The sequence below is a fragment of the Cervus elaphus genome, chromosome 2 (assembly GCF_910594005.1).
Source record: "Cervus elaphus chromosome 2, mCerEla1.1, whole genome shotgun sequence".
Taxonomy (NCBI): Eukaryota; Metazoa; Chordata; class Mammalia; order Artiodactyla; family Cervidae; genus Cervus; species Cervus elaphus.
The window spans coordinates 7,711,405-7,730,619 of record NC_057816.1 but is presented as its reverse complement, the minus strand read 5'-3'; the positions used below and the strand labels follow the sequence as shown (position 1 = coordinate 7,730,619).

The window sequence follows — 19,215 nt, the reverse complement described above, 5'->3', positions numbered from 1 at the left end:
TCAAAAACTCTTTGGAAGCCTCAATTTTAAGAGTGCAAAGGGGTCCTGAGGTAATTTGAGAACCACTGCCCCAAAGGTATGCTATTACTAATTTAAAAACTTATATGAATAATAAATATATAGAATATAAAATACCTGGAAAAGAGAGCTACAAGGTGCTGCTTCAGCCAGTCTCCCGGACTTGGTGAAGGCAGAGAAGGAATGACCTGTGGGAATGTATTAACCTGTGTTTGTAAAGGCTACCCTCCTAGTTTTAAAATTACCTGATGCTGTTGCCATATCGAATTTTGAATTTATACACGTTGGGTCCTGCATGAAGAAATCTCGTCTCTGGAAATGGGTAGGTGAAAGGTTTTAAACTCATTGCTTCCAAACAGTAACCTAAATAAAATAGAAGTATTAAAGAATTACTAAGGGAGGTGGGAGGGGGGATCGGGATGGGGAATACATGTAAATCCATGGCTGATTCATGTCAATGTATGACAAAAACCACTACAATATTGTAATTAGCCTCCAACTAATAAAAATAAATGGGAAAAAAATAAAGAATTACTAAAAAGCTAAATATGGTTCCTTATGTATAGGGAATAAAGCCTGCCCAATCTGTAGCATCTCTTCATCAGTATAATGTCCAGTTCTCAGTATCACTGCCTATGTCCCAGGCTCAGTTTTAATATTAATTACCTGGACCATTTCCCCACCTGCATGGACAGGATACATGATATTCTGAGATAATCTTTACACTTGAAGTCAGGAGACCTAAGCGAAACTTTTGCCGTTTACCTTATGACCTTGTACAAATTACTTCTCTTCCATGAGAGTAATGATACTAACATCTGATGATAACAGGGTTTTTGTTAGGATTAAATCTATCTCCCAAATATCTCTTGAATCTGTTCTCATCCCTTGCCCCCATTTTCTCTGGAACCTAGGCCAGCGTGAAGAGGGCTCAAATCAAACAATGACACAGTTCAAAAGATGCACCAATAAGAGGCAATTGGGAACACCTCTGCTGTTAATTTTCTATGATGTTTAGGAATTAGCACACCTTCCTGCTACAGCCAATGCAATAAATTAAGGATGTATACTAACGTTTTAAAGTCTTGCCAAGGAATGCCTTATCTTCCACACCTCTCAACTATTCTTCTTCACCACTTACGAGAGTACCCTGTGCCACAAGAATGCACCCTATTCTCCTAGCACTTACGAGTTTTACTTTTCCTATTCCAGAATCTCTACTCACTTAAGGGCCTCTCTGTGGGAAACTCAGAAGAAATGGAAAACGAAGTATGGCATGCCTCTTCTACTCCAAGAGAGCACTTGGTATGCACTCAGAGGACTTTTCTATGCCTCTTTTTATTTGTAAAGTAGAGATAATAAGCCTTGTACTTTCTGTCTCTTCATATGGAAGTTTAAATAATAAATAATGAGAGTAAAAGGTCCAGAGTTTCTAGGATCACATCTACCTATATACAATGCAAGGTATTGATTTCAGAGGCAGCTGAGCTAAGGTAGACAGAACAAGTACAAAGTAAGAATAATTTATGCTTTAATCTCAGTTCCATTATCCCTACATAGTTTCTCTCGGCTTTGGTTTTATTATTTATACAATAATAACAACTTATGTATGTAACAACTAACAAAAATTTTTGTCATACCCTATTCTAAGTACCTTATATATAGATCTTACTTAATTCTCACAAAAAGCCTACGAAGTAAGTAGTCTAAATTTGATAGATGAGGAAATTGAAGCACTGAGAGATGAAGTAAGTTTTCTATGGCTATGGATTTTGGAATTCGGATTCAAACTGAGGCAGTGTTAATTGAGACTTGGTGGTCTTAACCACTTTTCCACCCTGCTTCCTGGGGTTATAGAAAGCAAAGCAAAAAAAAACAACAACAAGATAATGACTATAAAACCATTTTGCAAGTACTAACATATTATACACACATAAAGAACTACTTTCATTATTCTTTCCTCCATATTACCCTGATTCCACACCTACTCAGCAGGGAGGGCTCTAATATGTACAGTTGGAAGATCTATGTGCCCAAAGAATGGCATTTCCCACAATTTCCAAAGTTCAAGTCTGGGGCTGCCAGTAAAGAGATATCCCAGTGTCTGATCTTGGCTGCTTGGGATTAGAATGATAGGAGGCTGGAGCCAAAACCCGAGACTATTTAGACTAGAATTGCACTCAAAAGTGAAAAGAAATAGTTGGTGCCAACTGCAAAGTTACCAGAGGGGAAATACTGTTCACATTCTGAGAAAAACTTGCACATTCTCCATGCCCTAGGCATGGCAAGAACCCATGCTAGATTTGATAGTGTTTTTGGTGCTAGATGACGTTACCAAGTAGGCAGGGACCACCTGATGAGACTTAGGTTGCTGTCACAAAAACTGAGCCCTTAATTATTCAGAGGGTTCTTTTAAAATGCAGTCACCTCTCTCCACAGACTGAGGACTGGGGCCATCAGAACAAAGGAAATGAAGAACATTTGCTGGAAATGACAATTCAGAGAGGAAACTTCATGTGCTGTGTTACAGCTGGCTGGCTGAAAGAAGTAAAAACAATCCTCTTCTAGCTGGGGCCTGTTCCTGTTAATTGCTGCCTGCCTGCTTCAGAAACAAACACCACACACTAATTACTCTATTTGAAAATAAGGATTAGACAGCATAATCCCAAACAATCATATAGCAGCAGTGGTTCAAAGATTCACAAGGTTATTTTCCAACATGAGTACTGCAGTCATGGTGACACTATGTCCCGGGAACATATCATTAAGTTGATGAGATCTTACAGATGAAAGGTCAGACTCTCAGCCAATTTTAGGTGATCATAAAACATGATGCCTTTAAAACAAAAGAAGAGAAGTTATAGGCAATATGGGATAGTGGGAAAGACACAGGATTTGTAATTGGAGGACCAAGGCTTGAGTCCTAGCTCTGCCTCTTATCAGTCATTCAACCTTAATCAAGTCACATAGCTTCTTCATTTCTCAATTTCTACATCTCTAAAAGAGGAATACACTTATCCCTGGAATTTCTGTGAGGATTAAATGAAATAATGCTGTAAAAAGCACTTCATAAATGCTGGGTAATTATATTAACATTAGCTCTTTTGATAGATTTGAAGAGTTCCTCTCTTAATGCTTTAATAGAAAAGCACACTCAAGAGAAGTGTTTAGCTTTAATATCAGTACAAAATCTGATGAATCTCAATTAAGACTCTTTCCTTGAAAATCCCCAATAATAGATTTAAATGACACATAGGCATTGATGTTAGAAAGGGAAAGACTTTTTAAAGTTTTAGTAATTTGTCTCACATAAAGAAACATTTGGAAAAAAAAAAAAAAAGAAACATTTGGGTCAATGCACAGAACTTGAATCAGTGCTGAATGCAATATGAAGATAATGATATGATATGCAATATGAATGCAATATGAAGATAATGATATGATAAAGATCATACAGAAGTACTGGCACTAAATATATCTGGTGATACTTGATGGGAAAACCCTCCACAGTGTTAATAAAAGAGACTTCATAAGCATTCATTAAAAATACATTTACTGAGCAGGTCTAACATAACAGGCTCTGTGACCACGAATGAGTTTGGGCCAAAAGAAAAAAAACAGGGAAATCCCACTCATGCTATGAATCCAACATCCAAGTTTTAGAACTGAGGCTGAAGACAGAAGCTTGGCTTCTCCTTCTACCTTCAGAAGTCCTTGGCGAGTTTCAAAAGTCTGCCTGCCTTTGCTGAAATAGATCCAAACTCACTGAAAACCTATATTTCCAATGAGATTCATGCTTGCCTATAGCTGAAGTGCCCTTCATTTTGGAGGGGACAAAAAGGAAATGAATTCATCAAAGAAGGAAATGACTCCTATAGGTCACATAACTCAGTATGGAACAAGGATTAGCCCCCAAGATTGTTGAATCCTTTGGCTGACACATTTTCCATAACACATCACCTGATCATTTTATTAAACTATAACCCTGGTCAATCACATAAGTCTGGGTGGCAAACTCAATTTGGGTACAAAGACATAAAGCCAAAATGCAGCAATTCCGGATTAAAGCTTTTTAGGATTATATCTTGGGATATAAAGCGTTTCTTTCACATTTGTCTTCGAGCTCTATTTTCAAAAGGAACTATTCTCAGTTTCCTCACCTTGCAGGGTGACTAGGATGATTAATGAAATAATGCATGTATAATTGCTTATTGCACTGCTCTATGCATAGGTTATTCAATAAAGAATAGCCGTTTTTTTTTTTTTTTTTTCTCACGTCAGACAGGTAATGTGCCGATGTCGTAACAAGGTTTGTGAGGGAGGCACATGTCACGCAGCAGCGTGAACACCCAATCATCATGCTCATGAACTACAAAAGGATCTGAATAGCCGTTTTAAAAGCAAAACAAATCCAAGTGTTAAGATATAGGACAAGAAGAGCTGATCTAAGACTACCCAAGATACTTCTATGCCTATTGATGTCATCCTTTCCCATTAGACTTCTGCCTACTCTTTCTGGTAAGACACAATCTTTAAAACACCACTGGCATTTATTCAGAAATATATTTGCAACTGGAACTGTGTCAGATTTTGTTTTGTTTTGTTAGGGAGGGGAGAAGTAACTAAATCTAACAGAGGGATAGGAAAGTGTCCTGAAATGAAATCAAAAGGCCTTAGTGAACAACTCAATAGGGCAGAAAGGAGATTCAGTCAACTTCTTAAGTTACTCTTTACACCTAAATGGCTTTTCCACTTCCATTTTAACCACCCTAAAAGCTAATGGAAGAATTATCTTTGGTCAGTAAATCCAGGACTGTGCTCCTTACTTGGAAAAAGCAATAGAATGGTATCTCATCTTAGCACCCTGCCCATTAGTTGTGGCTTGTTATATGAAGATCCCTGGAGAAGAAAATGGCAACCCACTCCAGTATTCTTGCCTCGAGAATCCCATGAACAGAGGAGCCTGGCAGGCTACAGTCCAAGGGGTTGCAAGAGTCGTACACGACTTAGCGACTAAACCACCACATGAAGATCAACCTATTAGCATTCACATCACACTGAATTCACTGCAGAACTCTAAAAATCTTAATCCCAGGAATCCTAAAAGCATTTGGATGTAAAATTGCAGGCAATGAGGGATATTTTATTTTTTGGTTACACCACTGGGTGAATTGCCCTGAAGCAGTACCTGCAAAGATTTTTAAATGATAAAGAAGATCAGTACTTTCAGAAGGGCAAATGGTGGAGAGAATATCCTTAGCTAAAGAGAAAGAAGCATCTTTTGCAGTTTTGAGCTATAAACTTTGAGTCCTTGATGTACATATCTCAAGGGTTTTAGTGACAGAAAGATGAAGTGTGAAAAGAAAGCTTCTAAAATATACAGCTTTGTTCTTGGCATGAAAAAATGGTAGATTCCGAAGAAATGAAGTTAATAAAAAAACTATTACTTTTTATACAAAGAAAGCAAATTTTACACAGGAAATCTGAAATATCTTATGGCTTTTAATTCTGGTGAGATACTGGGAAGATAAAAATTATATTCACTAGGTTTACAAAAAGATAAACCTGACATGAGGAGATCATCTAATTGGCCAAGGTCATACATCAAGAGCAAGACTAAAACACAGATGTATTGCTAAAGCAAGGTAGGCCCACTGAATTAAGGGTGTCAAGAATACAGGTACCTTATGAATTATCCTAGACTCAATATTAGCTTCAATTCTTTATATCTTTATATTTTACCACCTAAGTATAACTCTGAAATAACAGAATCAAGTATAACTGCTAAGAAACATAAAATTTAGCACTTTGAAAGATCATCAGACCATAGGGATCTGATGAATAAAATCTTACATTTATAAAAGCACTTTCAGTTTATACAATGCTTTTCCCATCTATCCCTAACTCACAAGATTCAAAAACATCTATTGAAGTAGGCAGGGCAGATTCAGCTAATTTATACTTCACACTAAATGCTCTCCTAATTTTTATCTGATTTGATCCTCTCAATCTTGTATTCATTCAATATTTATTCATTCAGTTCACAATTATCTGCATACCAACTATGTTCCAGAAACTTAAGTGCTGGAGATAAAGTGGGGAATAATAAGAACTCAGTCACTGCTTGCAAAGAGCTTACAAATAATTTTAAGGATGATGACTGCTACAAAAAAGGACAGGGTGACATAGGAATATGACAGAGAATCCTAACCTAGAATAGAAGTCAGAGAACTCTATGTAAGTGACTCATATTTTAAGGATGAGTATGAGTTGGGGAAGACACAAATGGCGAATGGGTGAGGCGTCTGATGTAGGTACACGAAAAGCAGATACAACAGTCTTCAGTTGAGAGAGACTACTGTCATTTCAAGAGGGAGAAGTATAGTACTTCTGAACACAGTTGGCAAGAAGTGAGACAAACTAAGACTACAAAGATAAACAGTGAGTCATCACACATTTGACAGCCTACTATGTATCAGGCATTTCTTTCAGCAATGATAGAGCGGGTAATAAGAAAGACATGATTCTTTGTCTTTAACAGCTTAGATTTCAGGAAGTTTGGAGAGCAATAATAAACATATAAATAAATGTAATTTGAAGTACTGCAAGTATTATGAAGAAAATAAAACAGGGTTCTGTAGTACAGAGTGACTGGGAGACTACATTAGTATAGCCAGTGAAAGTCTTTCAGAAGAGATCAAACTGAGTTATGGCCTTAATGGAAAGTGAAACAACAAAGTCAAGGGGAAAAGCATTCCAAGCAGGAAAAAACAAGCACAGATGCCCTGTGATGATTGGTAGTTAAATGACAGAAAGGTCAGTGTGACTGGAGCACAGAGAATGAAGACTTGAATAGAAAGAAATGAAATCAGAGAGCTAGGCAAGAGCTAGATCATATAAAGGCTGCCAGCCATTGTAGAGTTGCGATTTTATGCTAGTGAAAGTGAAAGTTGCTCAGCTGTGTCCGACTCTGCGACACCATGGACTATATAGTCCATGGAATTCTCCAGGCCAGAATACTAGAGTGGGTAGTCTTTCCCTTCCCCAGTGGATCTTCCCAAGCCAGGGATCGAACCCAGGTCTCCTGAAAAGAAGTGTAATTACTTGATTTATGCTTTAGAAACAGTACTCTGGCTGCCAAGAGAAAGATGAACTGAAGAGTTGTGGTAGTCCAGCAGAAAGATGCTTCAGATTTGGACTTTGACGTCTCAGTAGTCAATAACTACTAAGATTTGGGGTATATTTTAGACTGATGGACTAGATGCAGGAATCAAGAATGGCTCTTGATTTTGGCCTATGCTATTAGACAGGTAATGGTACACACCCTTTACTGAGATGGAGAAGAATTCTGAAGAAAAAGATTTGCCATTCTAGGGAATTCTCTGGCAGTCCAGCAGTTAGGACTCCAGGCTTTCACTGCCAAAGGCCCAAGTTCAATCTCTGGCGGGGGAACTAAGATTCCACAAGCTGCTTGGTGCCACCAAAAAACAAAACAAAAAAAGATTTGCCATTCTCTTTCTGTTCTGGGTAAGCGTGAGAGGCCTGTTAGATATCCCAGGGGATGTGTCAAGGGGGTGGTCTCTTGGTATGCAAGGAGTAGAAATCAGGATAGAAATATAAACTTGAGTTATCAGTGTTTAGATGGTATTTGAAGATGGTATTGGAAGCTATTGGAATAGTAAGATCATCCAGGGAGAAAATACAGATAGAGAAGGAAAGAGGGCTTTCCTCATAGGCCAGGCTATGAACTGTGAAGTCTATCCAAAGAGCAATCAGAAGGCACTGAAGGGCATAATAAAGAGATGACATGATCACATGGCTGTGGGTTTAGAAAAAAAAACAAACAAACCAAAAAATCAAAACAATCCCTCTGATTGTAATGTAGGAAATAACCCAAAACCAGAACAGATGAAAGAGGCTCAGTTAAGAGACTCCTGTGGTTCCTGGCAGAAGCTGATAATAGCCTGGTTTATACTGATGAGTGGAGATGAAGAGAAGTAGTCTGGTTTAGAAGACGTTTAGTCATGATTTGGTGACTTGACAGGGTAAGGAAGAAGTCCAGACAAGGATGATTGTGAGCTGCTTGAACAAACAATTGAAAAATAAAGACACCTCTTCCCCCACCAAAAAAGGAGCCTTAGAAAGTAAGTTTTTGAGGAGAAGATAACTGAGTCCATTTTTGGATATGCTCAATCTTAAGGTGCCCACAAGATATCTAGACATTCTAGGTAGGCTGGTGGATATTTTGGTAGGTTTACTATCTGCAGATTAAGGAATTAAAGTTCAGAAAAGTCAAGGACATAGGGCCAAGTATACCTTTCCCAGATGCCAAGATTCAAGGACCCAAGTAGCTGAACAGAGAGATCTCACTGAGAGCTATGACTCAAATATTGATACTTAACTTCCTAGATTCAGTCAGGCATCTGAAAACAAGAAATTCATTCAAATCATTAAGACATGATGTGACAAGACATATTTCGATGAAAGAAGTCATGTTTTCACGCCAACTCCTAAGTTAGAGGATGGTTATGAACCAGAATGATGGCTTTTGTGTGCAGCTTTGGTTTTTTGTTTTTTTTTTTTAAGAGGCTGTGGTAAGGGGAGGCTCAGAAGACTGGATCTGCGCCAGAGGCAGAACTTTGTGCTGGGTTGGTGTGGCAGCAAGAACTGTCCCTGGGGTTTCCTTCACCTCTGCCCTGCTCACTCGCCCGTGGAAGGGGATCTGGACATAGTTCGGCGCCTGCCTGGCTTCCATCCCTGCTCACCTGGTTACCCCGACCTGAGAGCTCCAGGCCGCCGCCCTAACCACGAGGCCCTGCGCTGGGCGTCCAAAGGGGCCCGGGGCTTCTAAGGCTGCCTCAGAAGGCGGCTGCGGAGTGGGGGCTGGGCCAGAAATCTCCTTCAGAGAAAGGCGCCAACCTCACTAGAGAAACAGGCCGCTGCCAGTTGTTACCTCAGACCCAAGAACCTCCCAGGCGCGGCCTGGCTGTTTCTTATAGGGGTTCTTCGCGCCTCATCAAATTGGCTTCGGCCAGGGTACCCACTAAAATCTGTTCTTTAAAAAGAGCGGAACTTTGTCAAAAAAACAGAATAACTTTCAAAAGGCGGGGGCAGAGTAGTTTCCCCAATTCCAAGACTAAATAACTCAAAGCTCACACACTGAGTAACCATTCGAAACTCTCTTATGAAGCCCCCACTGTTCCTTCCTCAGACTTTACAATGGGGAATAAATACTTTTATTCATCAAAAAAATAAATAAATAAAAGAGTGGGCGCCGACCTCGCAGGAAGCCTGGCTTGCTGACCTGATCGCCCTTGCGTCTGCGCCTCAACTCCTGTCGCGGGCAGACCAGGCCTTCAGCTCACGCGCAACTGCGCACCCAGGTCGCCACGTAGGCCGCGCTCCGAGGCCTGGGCGCGGTCTGCGCGTGCGCGCCGCTTAGACACTGCCCAGGGGTCGCGCGAGACCGCGACCCGGGACGGCGGCTCGCCTCACGCGCCCCACCCGCGGGAGCACAGAATCCCAGTGTCTTTCCTTGGTTCCTGAGCTCCTCGGCCGGTTGGTCTTTCTATGCCTGGCGTGGGTGGGTCGGGTACTGTGGACCGCGCAGCCCCTACTGTGTGTCGGGCATCGTGCTGGCGCTTTCCTTTAACCCTCACCCTTGTACTGTACAGCAGTTATTAATATCCCAGCTCTAAAGAGGCCAGGAAACAGGAGCGACTTGTGGACACGCAAGGACTCGAACACTCAGATGAGTTTTTGTGACTCCAAAGCCCAGCACCTTCCCATCCACTTCCTGCTGATCAAATTCTGACTGCGTTGTGAATTATTAAACCCCTCAGTCCCACATCCAGTGGGTCGGACTGGGTATCCTGAATTCCTGATAATGGACCTGCCTACTTGGGAGATACCCCTCGGCCACAACTCTTATCCCTGTAGTCCTGCATTCTCCGGTCTCCATTTTTGCTGATCATGCCATCCCCTCTGCATGGAATACCTGCCCCCACCGGTAAGGCCACCCCCATTTTAAAGCCTACTCCATATGATGATGGCTGAGTCTTGTGTATTTTTCATACTCGGGACTACTGAGCATCTACTGCCAGCTAGTACTCCACAAGAGCCTGGGAAAGCAAGGCAGGAAAAGAGAGGAAAAAAGTGGGAGTGGGAGGGAGAGAGGAAACTAGATCGAGGAGGATGCCTATCCCATCCAAAGAGGGCATCGGCCAGCCAGTCACCTACTGAAAGAAGGGAAGTGTGGCCTGGTAATGTCCAATCTGATTTTCTTGAGAAATCTCCCGGAGTGTTGGCGGGGCTTTCCTAGTGGTCCAGTGGTTAAGAGTCCATCTTACAATGCAGGGATAATGGTTGGGTCCCTTGTCCAGGAAGATCCCACATGCTTTGGAGCTGCTAAGCCTGTATACCACATCTACTGAGCCTGTACTCTGGAGCCCAGGAGCCAGGTACTAAGGCCGCGCGCCCTAGAGCCTGTGCTCTGCATCAAGAGAAGCCCCCACAGTGAGAAGCCAGTGCACCGCAGATAGAGAGTAGCCCCTGCTCTCCACGACTAGAGAAAGCCTGTGCAGAGCAATGAAAGACCCAGCACAGCCAAAAATATATAAAATTATTTTAAAATAAAAATGTTGGCAACAGTTGAAAAACTTGAATACAATGTGTGGACTGAAACGAACACAGCTGTGGGCAGACCTAGCTCTTGAGCCACCTATATGTAGCTCTGACCTTGACTGACACAGTAAACGTTGACCAAGTGGATATGGCTTGAGTCCCAGCGCAGGGCACCTTCAGGCCACTATTGGGTGCACATCCATTCCACTCTCCATGCCTGGGAACCAAGAGAAAAAAAACTTTTTGGGTGGAGGTGGGGTCAATGCAGGGAAAAGGAATCAGTCTTCTGAGAGCCTGAAGAAAACTGTTGTGTACCTGTGCTGGTTACTTGCTATCTATTTACCTGGACATTGTTTGTACCTAAGATTGTGGTAAGGAAGGTCATGAGTCTTACATGACCACCTGTGTAATGTGTGTGAAGATTTCCTGTGGAGGAGATCCCCTGGCCAGATGTAAAGGACAGAGGAAGTAACCACTGTTTGGACATAAATAGCCCTCAGTTTCAACCAACTTGGAGGGAAATAGGCAGAAACCCCTGGGGCATTATTACAACCCCAAATGCCCAAACACCCCACTACCAGTCATCTACAACCATGGAGTGTCAAGGGAAACAAAAGGAACACACAAACAGTACGAAGGGATGAGACTGAACCAAAGTGCCCCCTGGCAGACACACATGTACACATATACACTCTGCTGTTGAGGCATGGAAGCAACACTTGGTGGGTCCAAGGTGACTTCTCAGCCCATGTAGCCCACTGGCATTTTCTCCATGCCTGAGGAGAGTGCCAGTTCCATGTTGTGCTCTATCCTTTGTAATGAGGCCAGGGTTGTTTCCACTGGCTAGGGCTGAGGGCCCAGAGTGGCATGCAGCTTGTTGTTCTGCCTGACTGTTTGCAACCCTATGGACTGTGGCATGCCAGGTTTCCCTGTCCTTCACCATCTCCCAGAGCTTGTTCAAACTCATGTCCATGGAGTTGATTATGCCATCCAACCATCTCATCCTCTGTCATCCCCTTCTCCTCCTGCCTTCAATCTTTCCCAGCATCAGGGTCTTTTCTAATGAGTCGGCTCTTCGCATCAGGTGGCCAAAGTATTAGAGCTTCAGCATGAGTCTTTCAATGAATATTCAGGACTAATTTCCTTTAGGATTGACTGGTTTGATCTCCTTGCGGTCCAAGGGGCTCTAAAGAGTCTTCTCCAGCACCACAGTTCAAAAATATCAATTCTTCAGAGTTCAGCTTTCTTTATGGTCCAACTCTCGCATCCATACATGACTACTGGAATAACCATGGCTTTGACTATACAGACCTTTGTTGACAAAGTAGTGTCTCTGCTTTTTAATATGGTGTCTAGGTTTGTCATAGCTTTTCTTCCAAGGAGCAAGCCTCTTGATTTCATGGCTGCAGTCACATCTGCAGTGATTTTGGAGCCCAAGAAAATAAAGTCTGTCACTGTTTCCATTGTTTCTCCATCTATTTGCCATGAAGTGATGGGACTGGATGCCATGATCTTAATTTTCTGAAGGTTGAGTTTTAAGCCAGCTTTTTCACTCTCCTCTTTCACCTTCATCAAGAGGTTTTTTGCTTTCTGCCATAAGGGTAGTGTCATCTGCATATCTGAGGTTATTGATATTTCTCCTGGCAGTCTTGATTCCAGCTTATACTTCATCCAGCCCAGCATTTTGCATGATGTACTCTGCATAGAAGTTAAATAAGCAGAGTGACAATATAGTTCCTTTCCCAATTTGGAACCAGTCCATTGTTCCATGTCTGGTTCTAACTGTTGCTTCTTGACCTGCATACAGGTTTCTCAGGAGGCAAGTCAGGTGGTCTGGTATTCCCATCTCTTTCAGGATTTTCTATAGTTTGTTGTGATCCACCAGTCAAAGGCTTTAGTGTAGTCAATGAAGCAGAAGTAGATGTTTTTCTTGAATTCTCTTGCTTTTTCCATGATCCAGTGGATGTTGGCAATTTGATCTCTGGTTCCTCTGTCTTTTCTAAATCCAGATTGGACATCTGGGAGTTCTTGGTTCACGTACTATTGAAGCCTAGCATGGAGAATTTTGAGCATTACTTTGCTAGTGTGTGAAATGAGCACAATTGTGCGGTAGTTTGAACATTCTTTGGCATTGCCTTTCTTTGGGATTGGAATGAAAACTGACCTTTTCCAGTCCTGGGACCACTGCTGAGTTTTCCAAATTTGTTGACATATTGAGTGCAGCACTTTCACAGCATCATTTTTAAGGATTTGAATAGCTCAACTGGAATTCCATCACCTCCACTAGCTTTGTTCATAGTAATGCTTCCTAAGTCCCACTTGATTTCACACTCTAGGATGTCTGGCTCTAGGTGAGTGATCACACCATCGTGGTTATCTGGATCATTAAGATCTTTTTTGTACAGTTCTTCTGTGTATTCTTGCCACCTCTTCTTAATATCTTCTGCTTCTGTTAGGTCCATACCATTTCTGTCCTTTATTGTGCCCATCTTTGCATGAAATATTCCCTTGTTATCTCTGATTTTCTTGAAGAGATCTCTAGTCTTTCCATTCTATTGTTTTCCTCTATTTCCTTGCATTGATCACTTAGGAAGTCTTCCTTATCCCTCCTTGTTATTCTTTGGAACTCTGCATTCAGATGGATATATCTTTCCTGTTCTCCTTTGTAGGCATACAGCTACCGGGAGGTATTCTTACCTGGGACAACAGGAGACCCTTTCGTGGGAGCCAACACCTGAGCAGGAGTGCTAAGTGCCAAAATTCTAGGAGTGGAATTAGAGCAAGTGACATTATTGGAGGAGGTGGAGGAGGCTAACATGAGTATTTAACTTAGAGTGGATTTAGGAGTTTGGAGCCAGTGAGATAAAGAGCTAATAAATATTTGCTCAATCAACAGACAGTTATTGAGTAACTTCTATACAAGCACTGTTCTGGGCCCTTAGGGATACCTTGGTGAACAAGCCAAAGTCAGCTGTCATTATGGGGATTACACTGAGGTCAAACTAGATGTGAGGGTTATAGTGTGCTTTGGTGAGTCACCAGGAGGGTTGTATGGGCTGATGACCCTGCTTAAGGAGCTGGAAGTGGAAGAGATGCTGACTGTAGAGATGAGACAGTGGGAGAAGCATCCCTTCTGGGCCTGAGGACTGCCTTGTCCCCTGGGATTCTTTTTTCTTCAGTACAGTTCAGTCGCTCAATCGTGTCCAACTCTCTGCAACCCCATGGACTGCATCATGCCAAGCTTCCCTGTCCATCACCAACTCCTGGAGCTTGCTCAAACTCATGTCCATCGAGTTGGTGATGCCATCCAACCAGCTCATCCTCTGTTGTCCTCTTCTCCTCCTGCCTTTAATCTTTCCCAGCATCAGGGTCTTTTCCAGTGAGTCAGTTTTTTGTGTCAGGTGGCCAGAGTATTGGAGTTTCAGCTTCAGCATCAGTCCTTCCAATGAATATTCAAGACTGATTTCCTTTAGGATTGACTGGTTTGATCTCCTTGAAGTCCAAGGGATTCTCAAGAGTCTTCCCCAACACCACAGTTCAAAAGCATCAATTCTTCGGTGCTCAGCTTTCTTTATAGTCCAACTCTCACAGCCATACATGACTCCTGGAAAAACCAACTTTTAAAAATTTATATATAATACAATTCACTGTTTCTGATGTATGTGTATGATTTTTAACATATGCTTAGATTCAAGAATAGATCAGGATAGAGAACAGTTTCGTCACACTAAAAAATTCCCTCAAGCTGCAGTCAAACCCTCCTCCCACCCTCAACCACTGGCAACCTGTCCTTCATTCCTAAAGTTTTGCCTTTTCCAGAGGGCTGTATAAATGAAGTCACATTGTGTGTAACCAGGAATTAGGTTCTTTCTCTTAGTGAAATGCATTTAGATTTATCCATGTTTGTTTTTCTTTTTTTTTTTTTCCTGGCCATTCTGTGAGCAGAGTCCTAACCACTGGACCATCAGGGAGTTCCCTAAATTTATCCATGTTGTTGCATGTATCAATATTTAATTCCCCCCTGCCCCCAAAATAGTTAACTCCTCTTTATTGATGAGTGCTGCGCTAAGTCGCTTCAGTCATGTCCAACTCTTTTTGATGCTATGGACAGTAGCCTGCCAGGCTCTTCTTTCCAGGGGATTCTCCAGGCAAGAATACTGGAGTGGGTTGCCATTTGCTACTCCAGGGGATCTTCCCAACCCAGGGATTGAACCTGTTTCACTTTCATTTCCTTCATTGACAGGCAGGTTCTTTACCTCTAGCGCCACCTGGGAAGCATTGCTGAGTAGTATTCTGTTGCATGGCTATACCTCTGTTTGCTTATTGATAAATATTTGGGTTGTTTTCAATTTGGGGCTATTTTGAATGGTTTCTATAAGCATTCATGTACCGGTTCTGTGAATTTAAGCCTTCGTATTGTTTTTCCTATTTTTTAGCTGGACTGCACGGCATGCAGGATCTTAATTCCCAGAGCAGGGATCTGTGCCCCGGGGAAGTGGAAGAGCAGAGTCTTAACCACTAGACCACCAGGGAAGTTCCAAGTCTTCATATGTATTAAGTAAATACCTCAAAGCAGGATTGCTGGGCTATGAAATCAACCCTGAATATTCATTGGAGGGATGATGCTGCAGCTGAAGCTCCAATACTTTGGCCACATGATGAGAAAGACCAACTCATTGGAAAAGACCCTGATGCTGGAAAAGATTGAAGGCAAAAGGAGAAGAGGGTGGCAGAGGATGAGATGGTTAGGTGGCATCATCAAATCAATGGAAATGAGTTTGAGCAAACTCCTGGAGATAGTGAAGGACAGGGAGGCCTGGCGTATTGCCTTCCGTGGGGTCTCAAAGAATCGGACACTACTTAGCAACTGAACAACAACGACTACAACAACATGGGAAGTATATTTTTAATTTTATAAGGAATTACCAAACTGTTTTCCGGAGTGGCTGTATCATTTTGCGTTCCCATCAGCAGAATATGAGAGTTTCAGTTGCTCTGCATCCTAGTCAGCATTTGATATTTTCAGTTAAAATATTTTTTGCCATTCTAATAGATGTTGATGGTATCCAGTTGTAGATCTAATTTGCATTTCCCTAATGACTAATGATACTGAGCATCTTTTCATGTGCCTGTAGGATTCTGGGGAATTAATAAACCTGTACCCTAACTCAGATACCAACTTAACAGTGCTAAAGAAGACACATGCAGATTCACACTTGGCCTGCCAAACTGGAACATTTTAACAGCAACGCTCAGCAGATGACAACTGGATTCAAAGCACTTATGCCAGATCTGTCAAGCCAGCAAGCAGGTGGCAAGAAATTCCTGGCTGCTAAGCCATGTCTCCTCTCTTCCAGGCTTTCTGTGGAGAAGAACATTCTTTGCCTTTGCCTTTGGCATATACTTACTGTCAGACTCTTCATCACTTCTGCCATTGCTTTTTTCCTAGACCTCTTATTAAACATTCTCTTCCCCTCTTTCTCTCCTTCACTAAATATATAAATATTTATTGAAAGCCCATATCATGTCAGGCACTGCACTGGGCCCCAGAGTCCTAAAGTTGAAGATGTCTCCTCACAAAAAATTCACATTTCTAACAGGGGGATTAACATAAAGCAGATTTTAACATACAAAGTTGTAAGAGCTCTGATGCACCTATGTTCCAGGCCTTGGGGGACTTAGAGGATGATGCTTAACCAGCCAGAAGTTAGGAGGGTTTTCTGGAGGAGGAGATCCCTGAAATGAGTCCTGGAGGATGAGTAAGTATTGACCTCAGAGCCATAGAGAGGACATTTTGGGAAGAAGAGACAGTGTGAGCAAACGCCTGGCAATAAGAAATAGCATGCTGCGTGTACCTATCTGTGAGAAGCTCAGTTTCATTAAAATATGTGAGTGGAGGTGTGGAGTGGCAGGAGGTTGGGTCCATGAAGGAGGGAAGGGAGAGGCCATGAAGAAGCTTGTGCTCAGGCACTAAAATTTATCCCCAAAGGAACAAAATGCCTTTAAAAGCTAGATTTGGGGACGGGGAGCTGGGGACGTGGGCACAGGCGCCATGGCCTCAGGCTCTTCTCTGGCAGCTGCGAGGGCGTCTCGGGAGCTGCAGCATACACAACAGTCTTTAAATTCCCAGTTCCATTTCTGATCGACTCAAGAGAGTCAGACTAAGGCGCCCACCCCTCTGCAACAGCGGCCTCTGGTCGGAGGGCAGGGAGAGCACCAGGCTGCCTGCCGTCCAGTCACCACGAAGCTCGGTCCTCAGAACAGGGCTGATGAGGATGCTGGGCCTAGCGAGGATCTGGCTCTGCCTGTGGCCTCACAGGGACACAGAGGCAGGACACGTGTTTTTAATGGAGTCAAATCCACGTGGTTTGTATATTTTTTTCTTTTAATCTTGGGCATTTGTTTCTCTTTCTGAGAATATAACTGGAAACATACAGAGCCAATAATCATAAGAAGTGTACCTTTAAGCTCTGTACAGTTTTATACAAGTTCACCATGTACTTTTGCTGCCTTCTAGATAATTTATGCTGCAAGATATTACTGCATAGTTGTGAATAACTTATGTACTGTAACATCACTTGAGTTATGTGTAAAGAAATAAATTAATGAATTACTTGCCCCCCCCCCCAAAAAAAAAGCTAGATTTAGGTTTTAGAAGAATGTTTCTGGTGCCTGTTCCTTTTCTGCTTGTTGATTCTATCTCATCCTTCAAGGCCCAACTCAAAGGTCACCTCCTCTGTGAAGCGCTTTCTAATCCCTTAGCCAGAAAAATCGACTCCTTCCTGGGCTCTCTGTCCTGCCTTGTACATACTGATTAGTCTGCCTGGCGGGTGGGAACTTTGATTTACTCCACTTTGGGCTCCTTATAAGGCTTGACTGGAGTCTAGCACATAGATGGTGCTAATAAATGTTTGATGAATGTGAATCAATTTGTGAATGAAGGAAGTTTTCTGGACAGGCCAGTCCAGAGCCTATCAGATTATACCAGAGGTTCTCAAACTTGAACCTGCATTGGAATCACCTAGAGTACTTGTGGATTGCTGGGCCCAATCCCAAACTTCTTCTTCTTTTTTAACATTTACTTATTTGTTTTTGGCTGTGCTGGTCTTTGTTGCTGGGTGCAGGTTTCTCTAGTTGCAGAGAGCTGGAGCTACTCTGAAGTTGTGGTTTGCGGGCTTCTCAGGTTTCAGTCTTGCTGCATGTGGCCTCAGTCGTTGCTGCATGGCATGTGGGATCTTCCCGGACCAGGGATCGAAACTGTGTGCTTTGCATGGCAAGGCAGGTTCTTGACCACTGGACTACCAAGGAAGCCCCAGCCCCCAATTTCTGATTTATAGGCCTGGGGTGGGAAAAGGCCTGAGCATGTATATCTTGAACTTGTAAAGTAAATTCTCAGAAGACCGTTGATGCCTGGGGGACCACACTTAGAGAATCTTCAGTGTAGCTGTGGTTACAATTCAAGTGTTTCTCACAGCCAAGTCCTGTGCTGGAGCATTGTCAAAGGGCCGTTATTGCTGCAGTTTATCAACCATCTGACAGACTATCTGGCCCTTCAGGGGATTTCCTTGGTATTGACTCTTGTCCCACCTGCTTTGAGCTGCAGCTGGGGGTTCCTGTACCCCTTCTTAGTCTTTTTATCCCAGGGACTCCGTAGGACTTTTCAGAGGAGGCCCTGGTCACATGGGTTTCTTAACTAGCTTCCCTCCCACTGAGTGGTTCCATGAGGGAGCCCCAGAAGACAGGATAAATCCTGAGCTTAACCTGTGAAGAAACTGGGGATGTAGGAAGGAGGAGTGCCAGGAGCAGGGGAGTTCCCCCAACCTCCTGCAGCTCTCCCTGAGAGGCTCAGAATGGGGTCCTGTCTCCTTTAACAGCTGCTGCCCGCTGGGCCTCTGCAGCTCCGCCTCTCCCTCCCCCAGGGTGGGAAGGAGCCACTTCATCAGCAGCTCCACTTCCTGCAGCACCTAGGGTTCCCTCCTCCCCTGAGTCTCTGTCACCTCCCTTTGGGTTTCCCAGGCCAATTACCTGCCTGGTGCCAGTCCTCCGCCCTCAGCCTTGGAGGCTGGAGGCCACAGATTGGCCTGGCAGGGCCACAGGGAGATATGACCCTGCTCAGAGAGGCAGCCTTGGGGGTGGGAGCAGGGGGTCTCCTAAGGGTGGAGACTGTTATCAGGATAGCCAGTTGTTGCTTTCTCTTTGCATGTTGGGTGTTTCAGTTAGGTCGCTGTGAATCAGTGATCACTGGATTATGAGCCCTGTAGAGCTCAGGGTAGAGATGGGGTGGGTTACGGCTGCTCAAAGAGGCTTCAGAAAACTCCTGGGCTCAGTTTAGATCTTGGAGGCCATTGTGCGTTTGCTAATGAGAGCTGATTCCTGCAGGTGGTGCTCTCAACGGACAGAAGCAGAGAACCCCAAAAGGACGTGAGAGAGACCCTGCAGAGACCTCTTCAGAAGAATGCTCTTTGGAAAGGATTTGTGTTTGGACCTAGCTGGGAGACTGAGCCCCTGGAGGTTCAAGTATGCTAAGAGCTTGTTCTAGCTAGACTCTAGGTCCCAGGCCCAGCCCAGAGAGTT

The 19,215-nt window shown here is 43.1% G+C and overlaps 1 protein-coding gene and 1 non-coding gene across 6 annotated transcripts in view; both read right to left on the bottom strand.

Annotated features, from left to right (window-relative positions):
* MAJIN (membrane anchored junction protein) overlaps positions 1–9,895 on the bottom strand; it is a 28,184-nt gene extending 18,289 nt beyond the window's left edge. For 2 of the 5 annotated variants that reach the window (XM_043919535.1, XM_043919550.1), the window contains exons 1-2: positions 9,323–9,895; positions 264–381 (exon numbers count right to left, since the gene is read on the bottom strand). In XM_043919535.1, coding sequence (XP_043775470.1) covers positions 264–364 — 101 coding nt within the window. In that variant the 5' untranslated portion in view covers positions 365–381; positions 9,323–9,895. Of the gene's footprint in view, positions 1–263; positions 382–9,297 lie in introns of all 5 variants that reach the window. The other 3 variants (XM_043919540.1, XM_043919559.1, XM_043919568.1) reach the window with 3 other exon arrangements.
* Positions 4,294–4,399, bottom strand: LOC122677501. Its single transcript, XR_006335815.1, has one exon. It is a non-coding gene; the product is annotated as a small nucleolar RNA U13 (small nucleolar RNA).
* Positions 9,896–19,215: the final 9,320 nt, after the last annotated feature.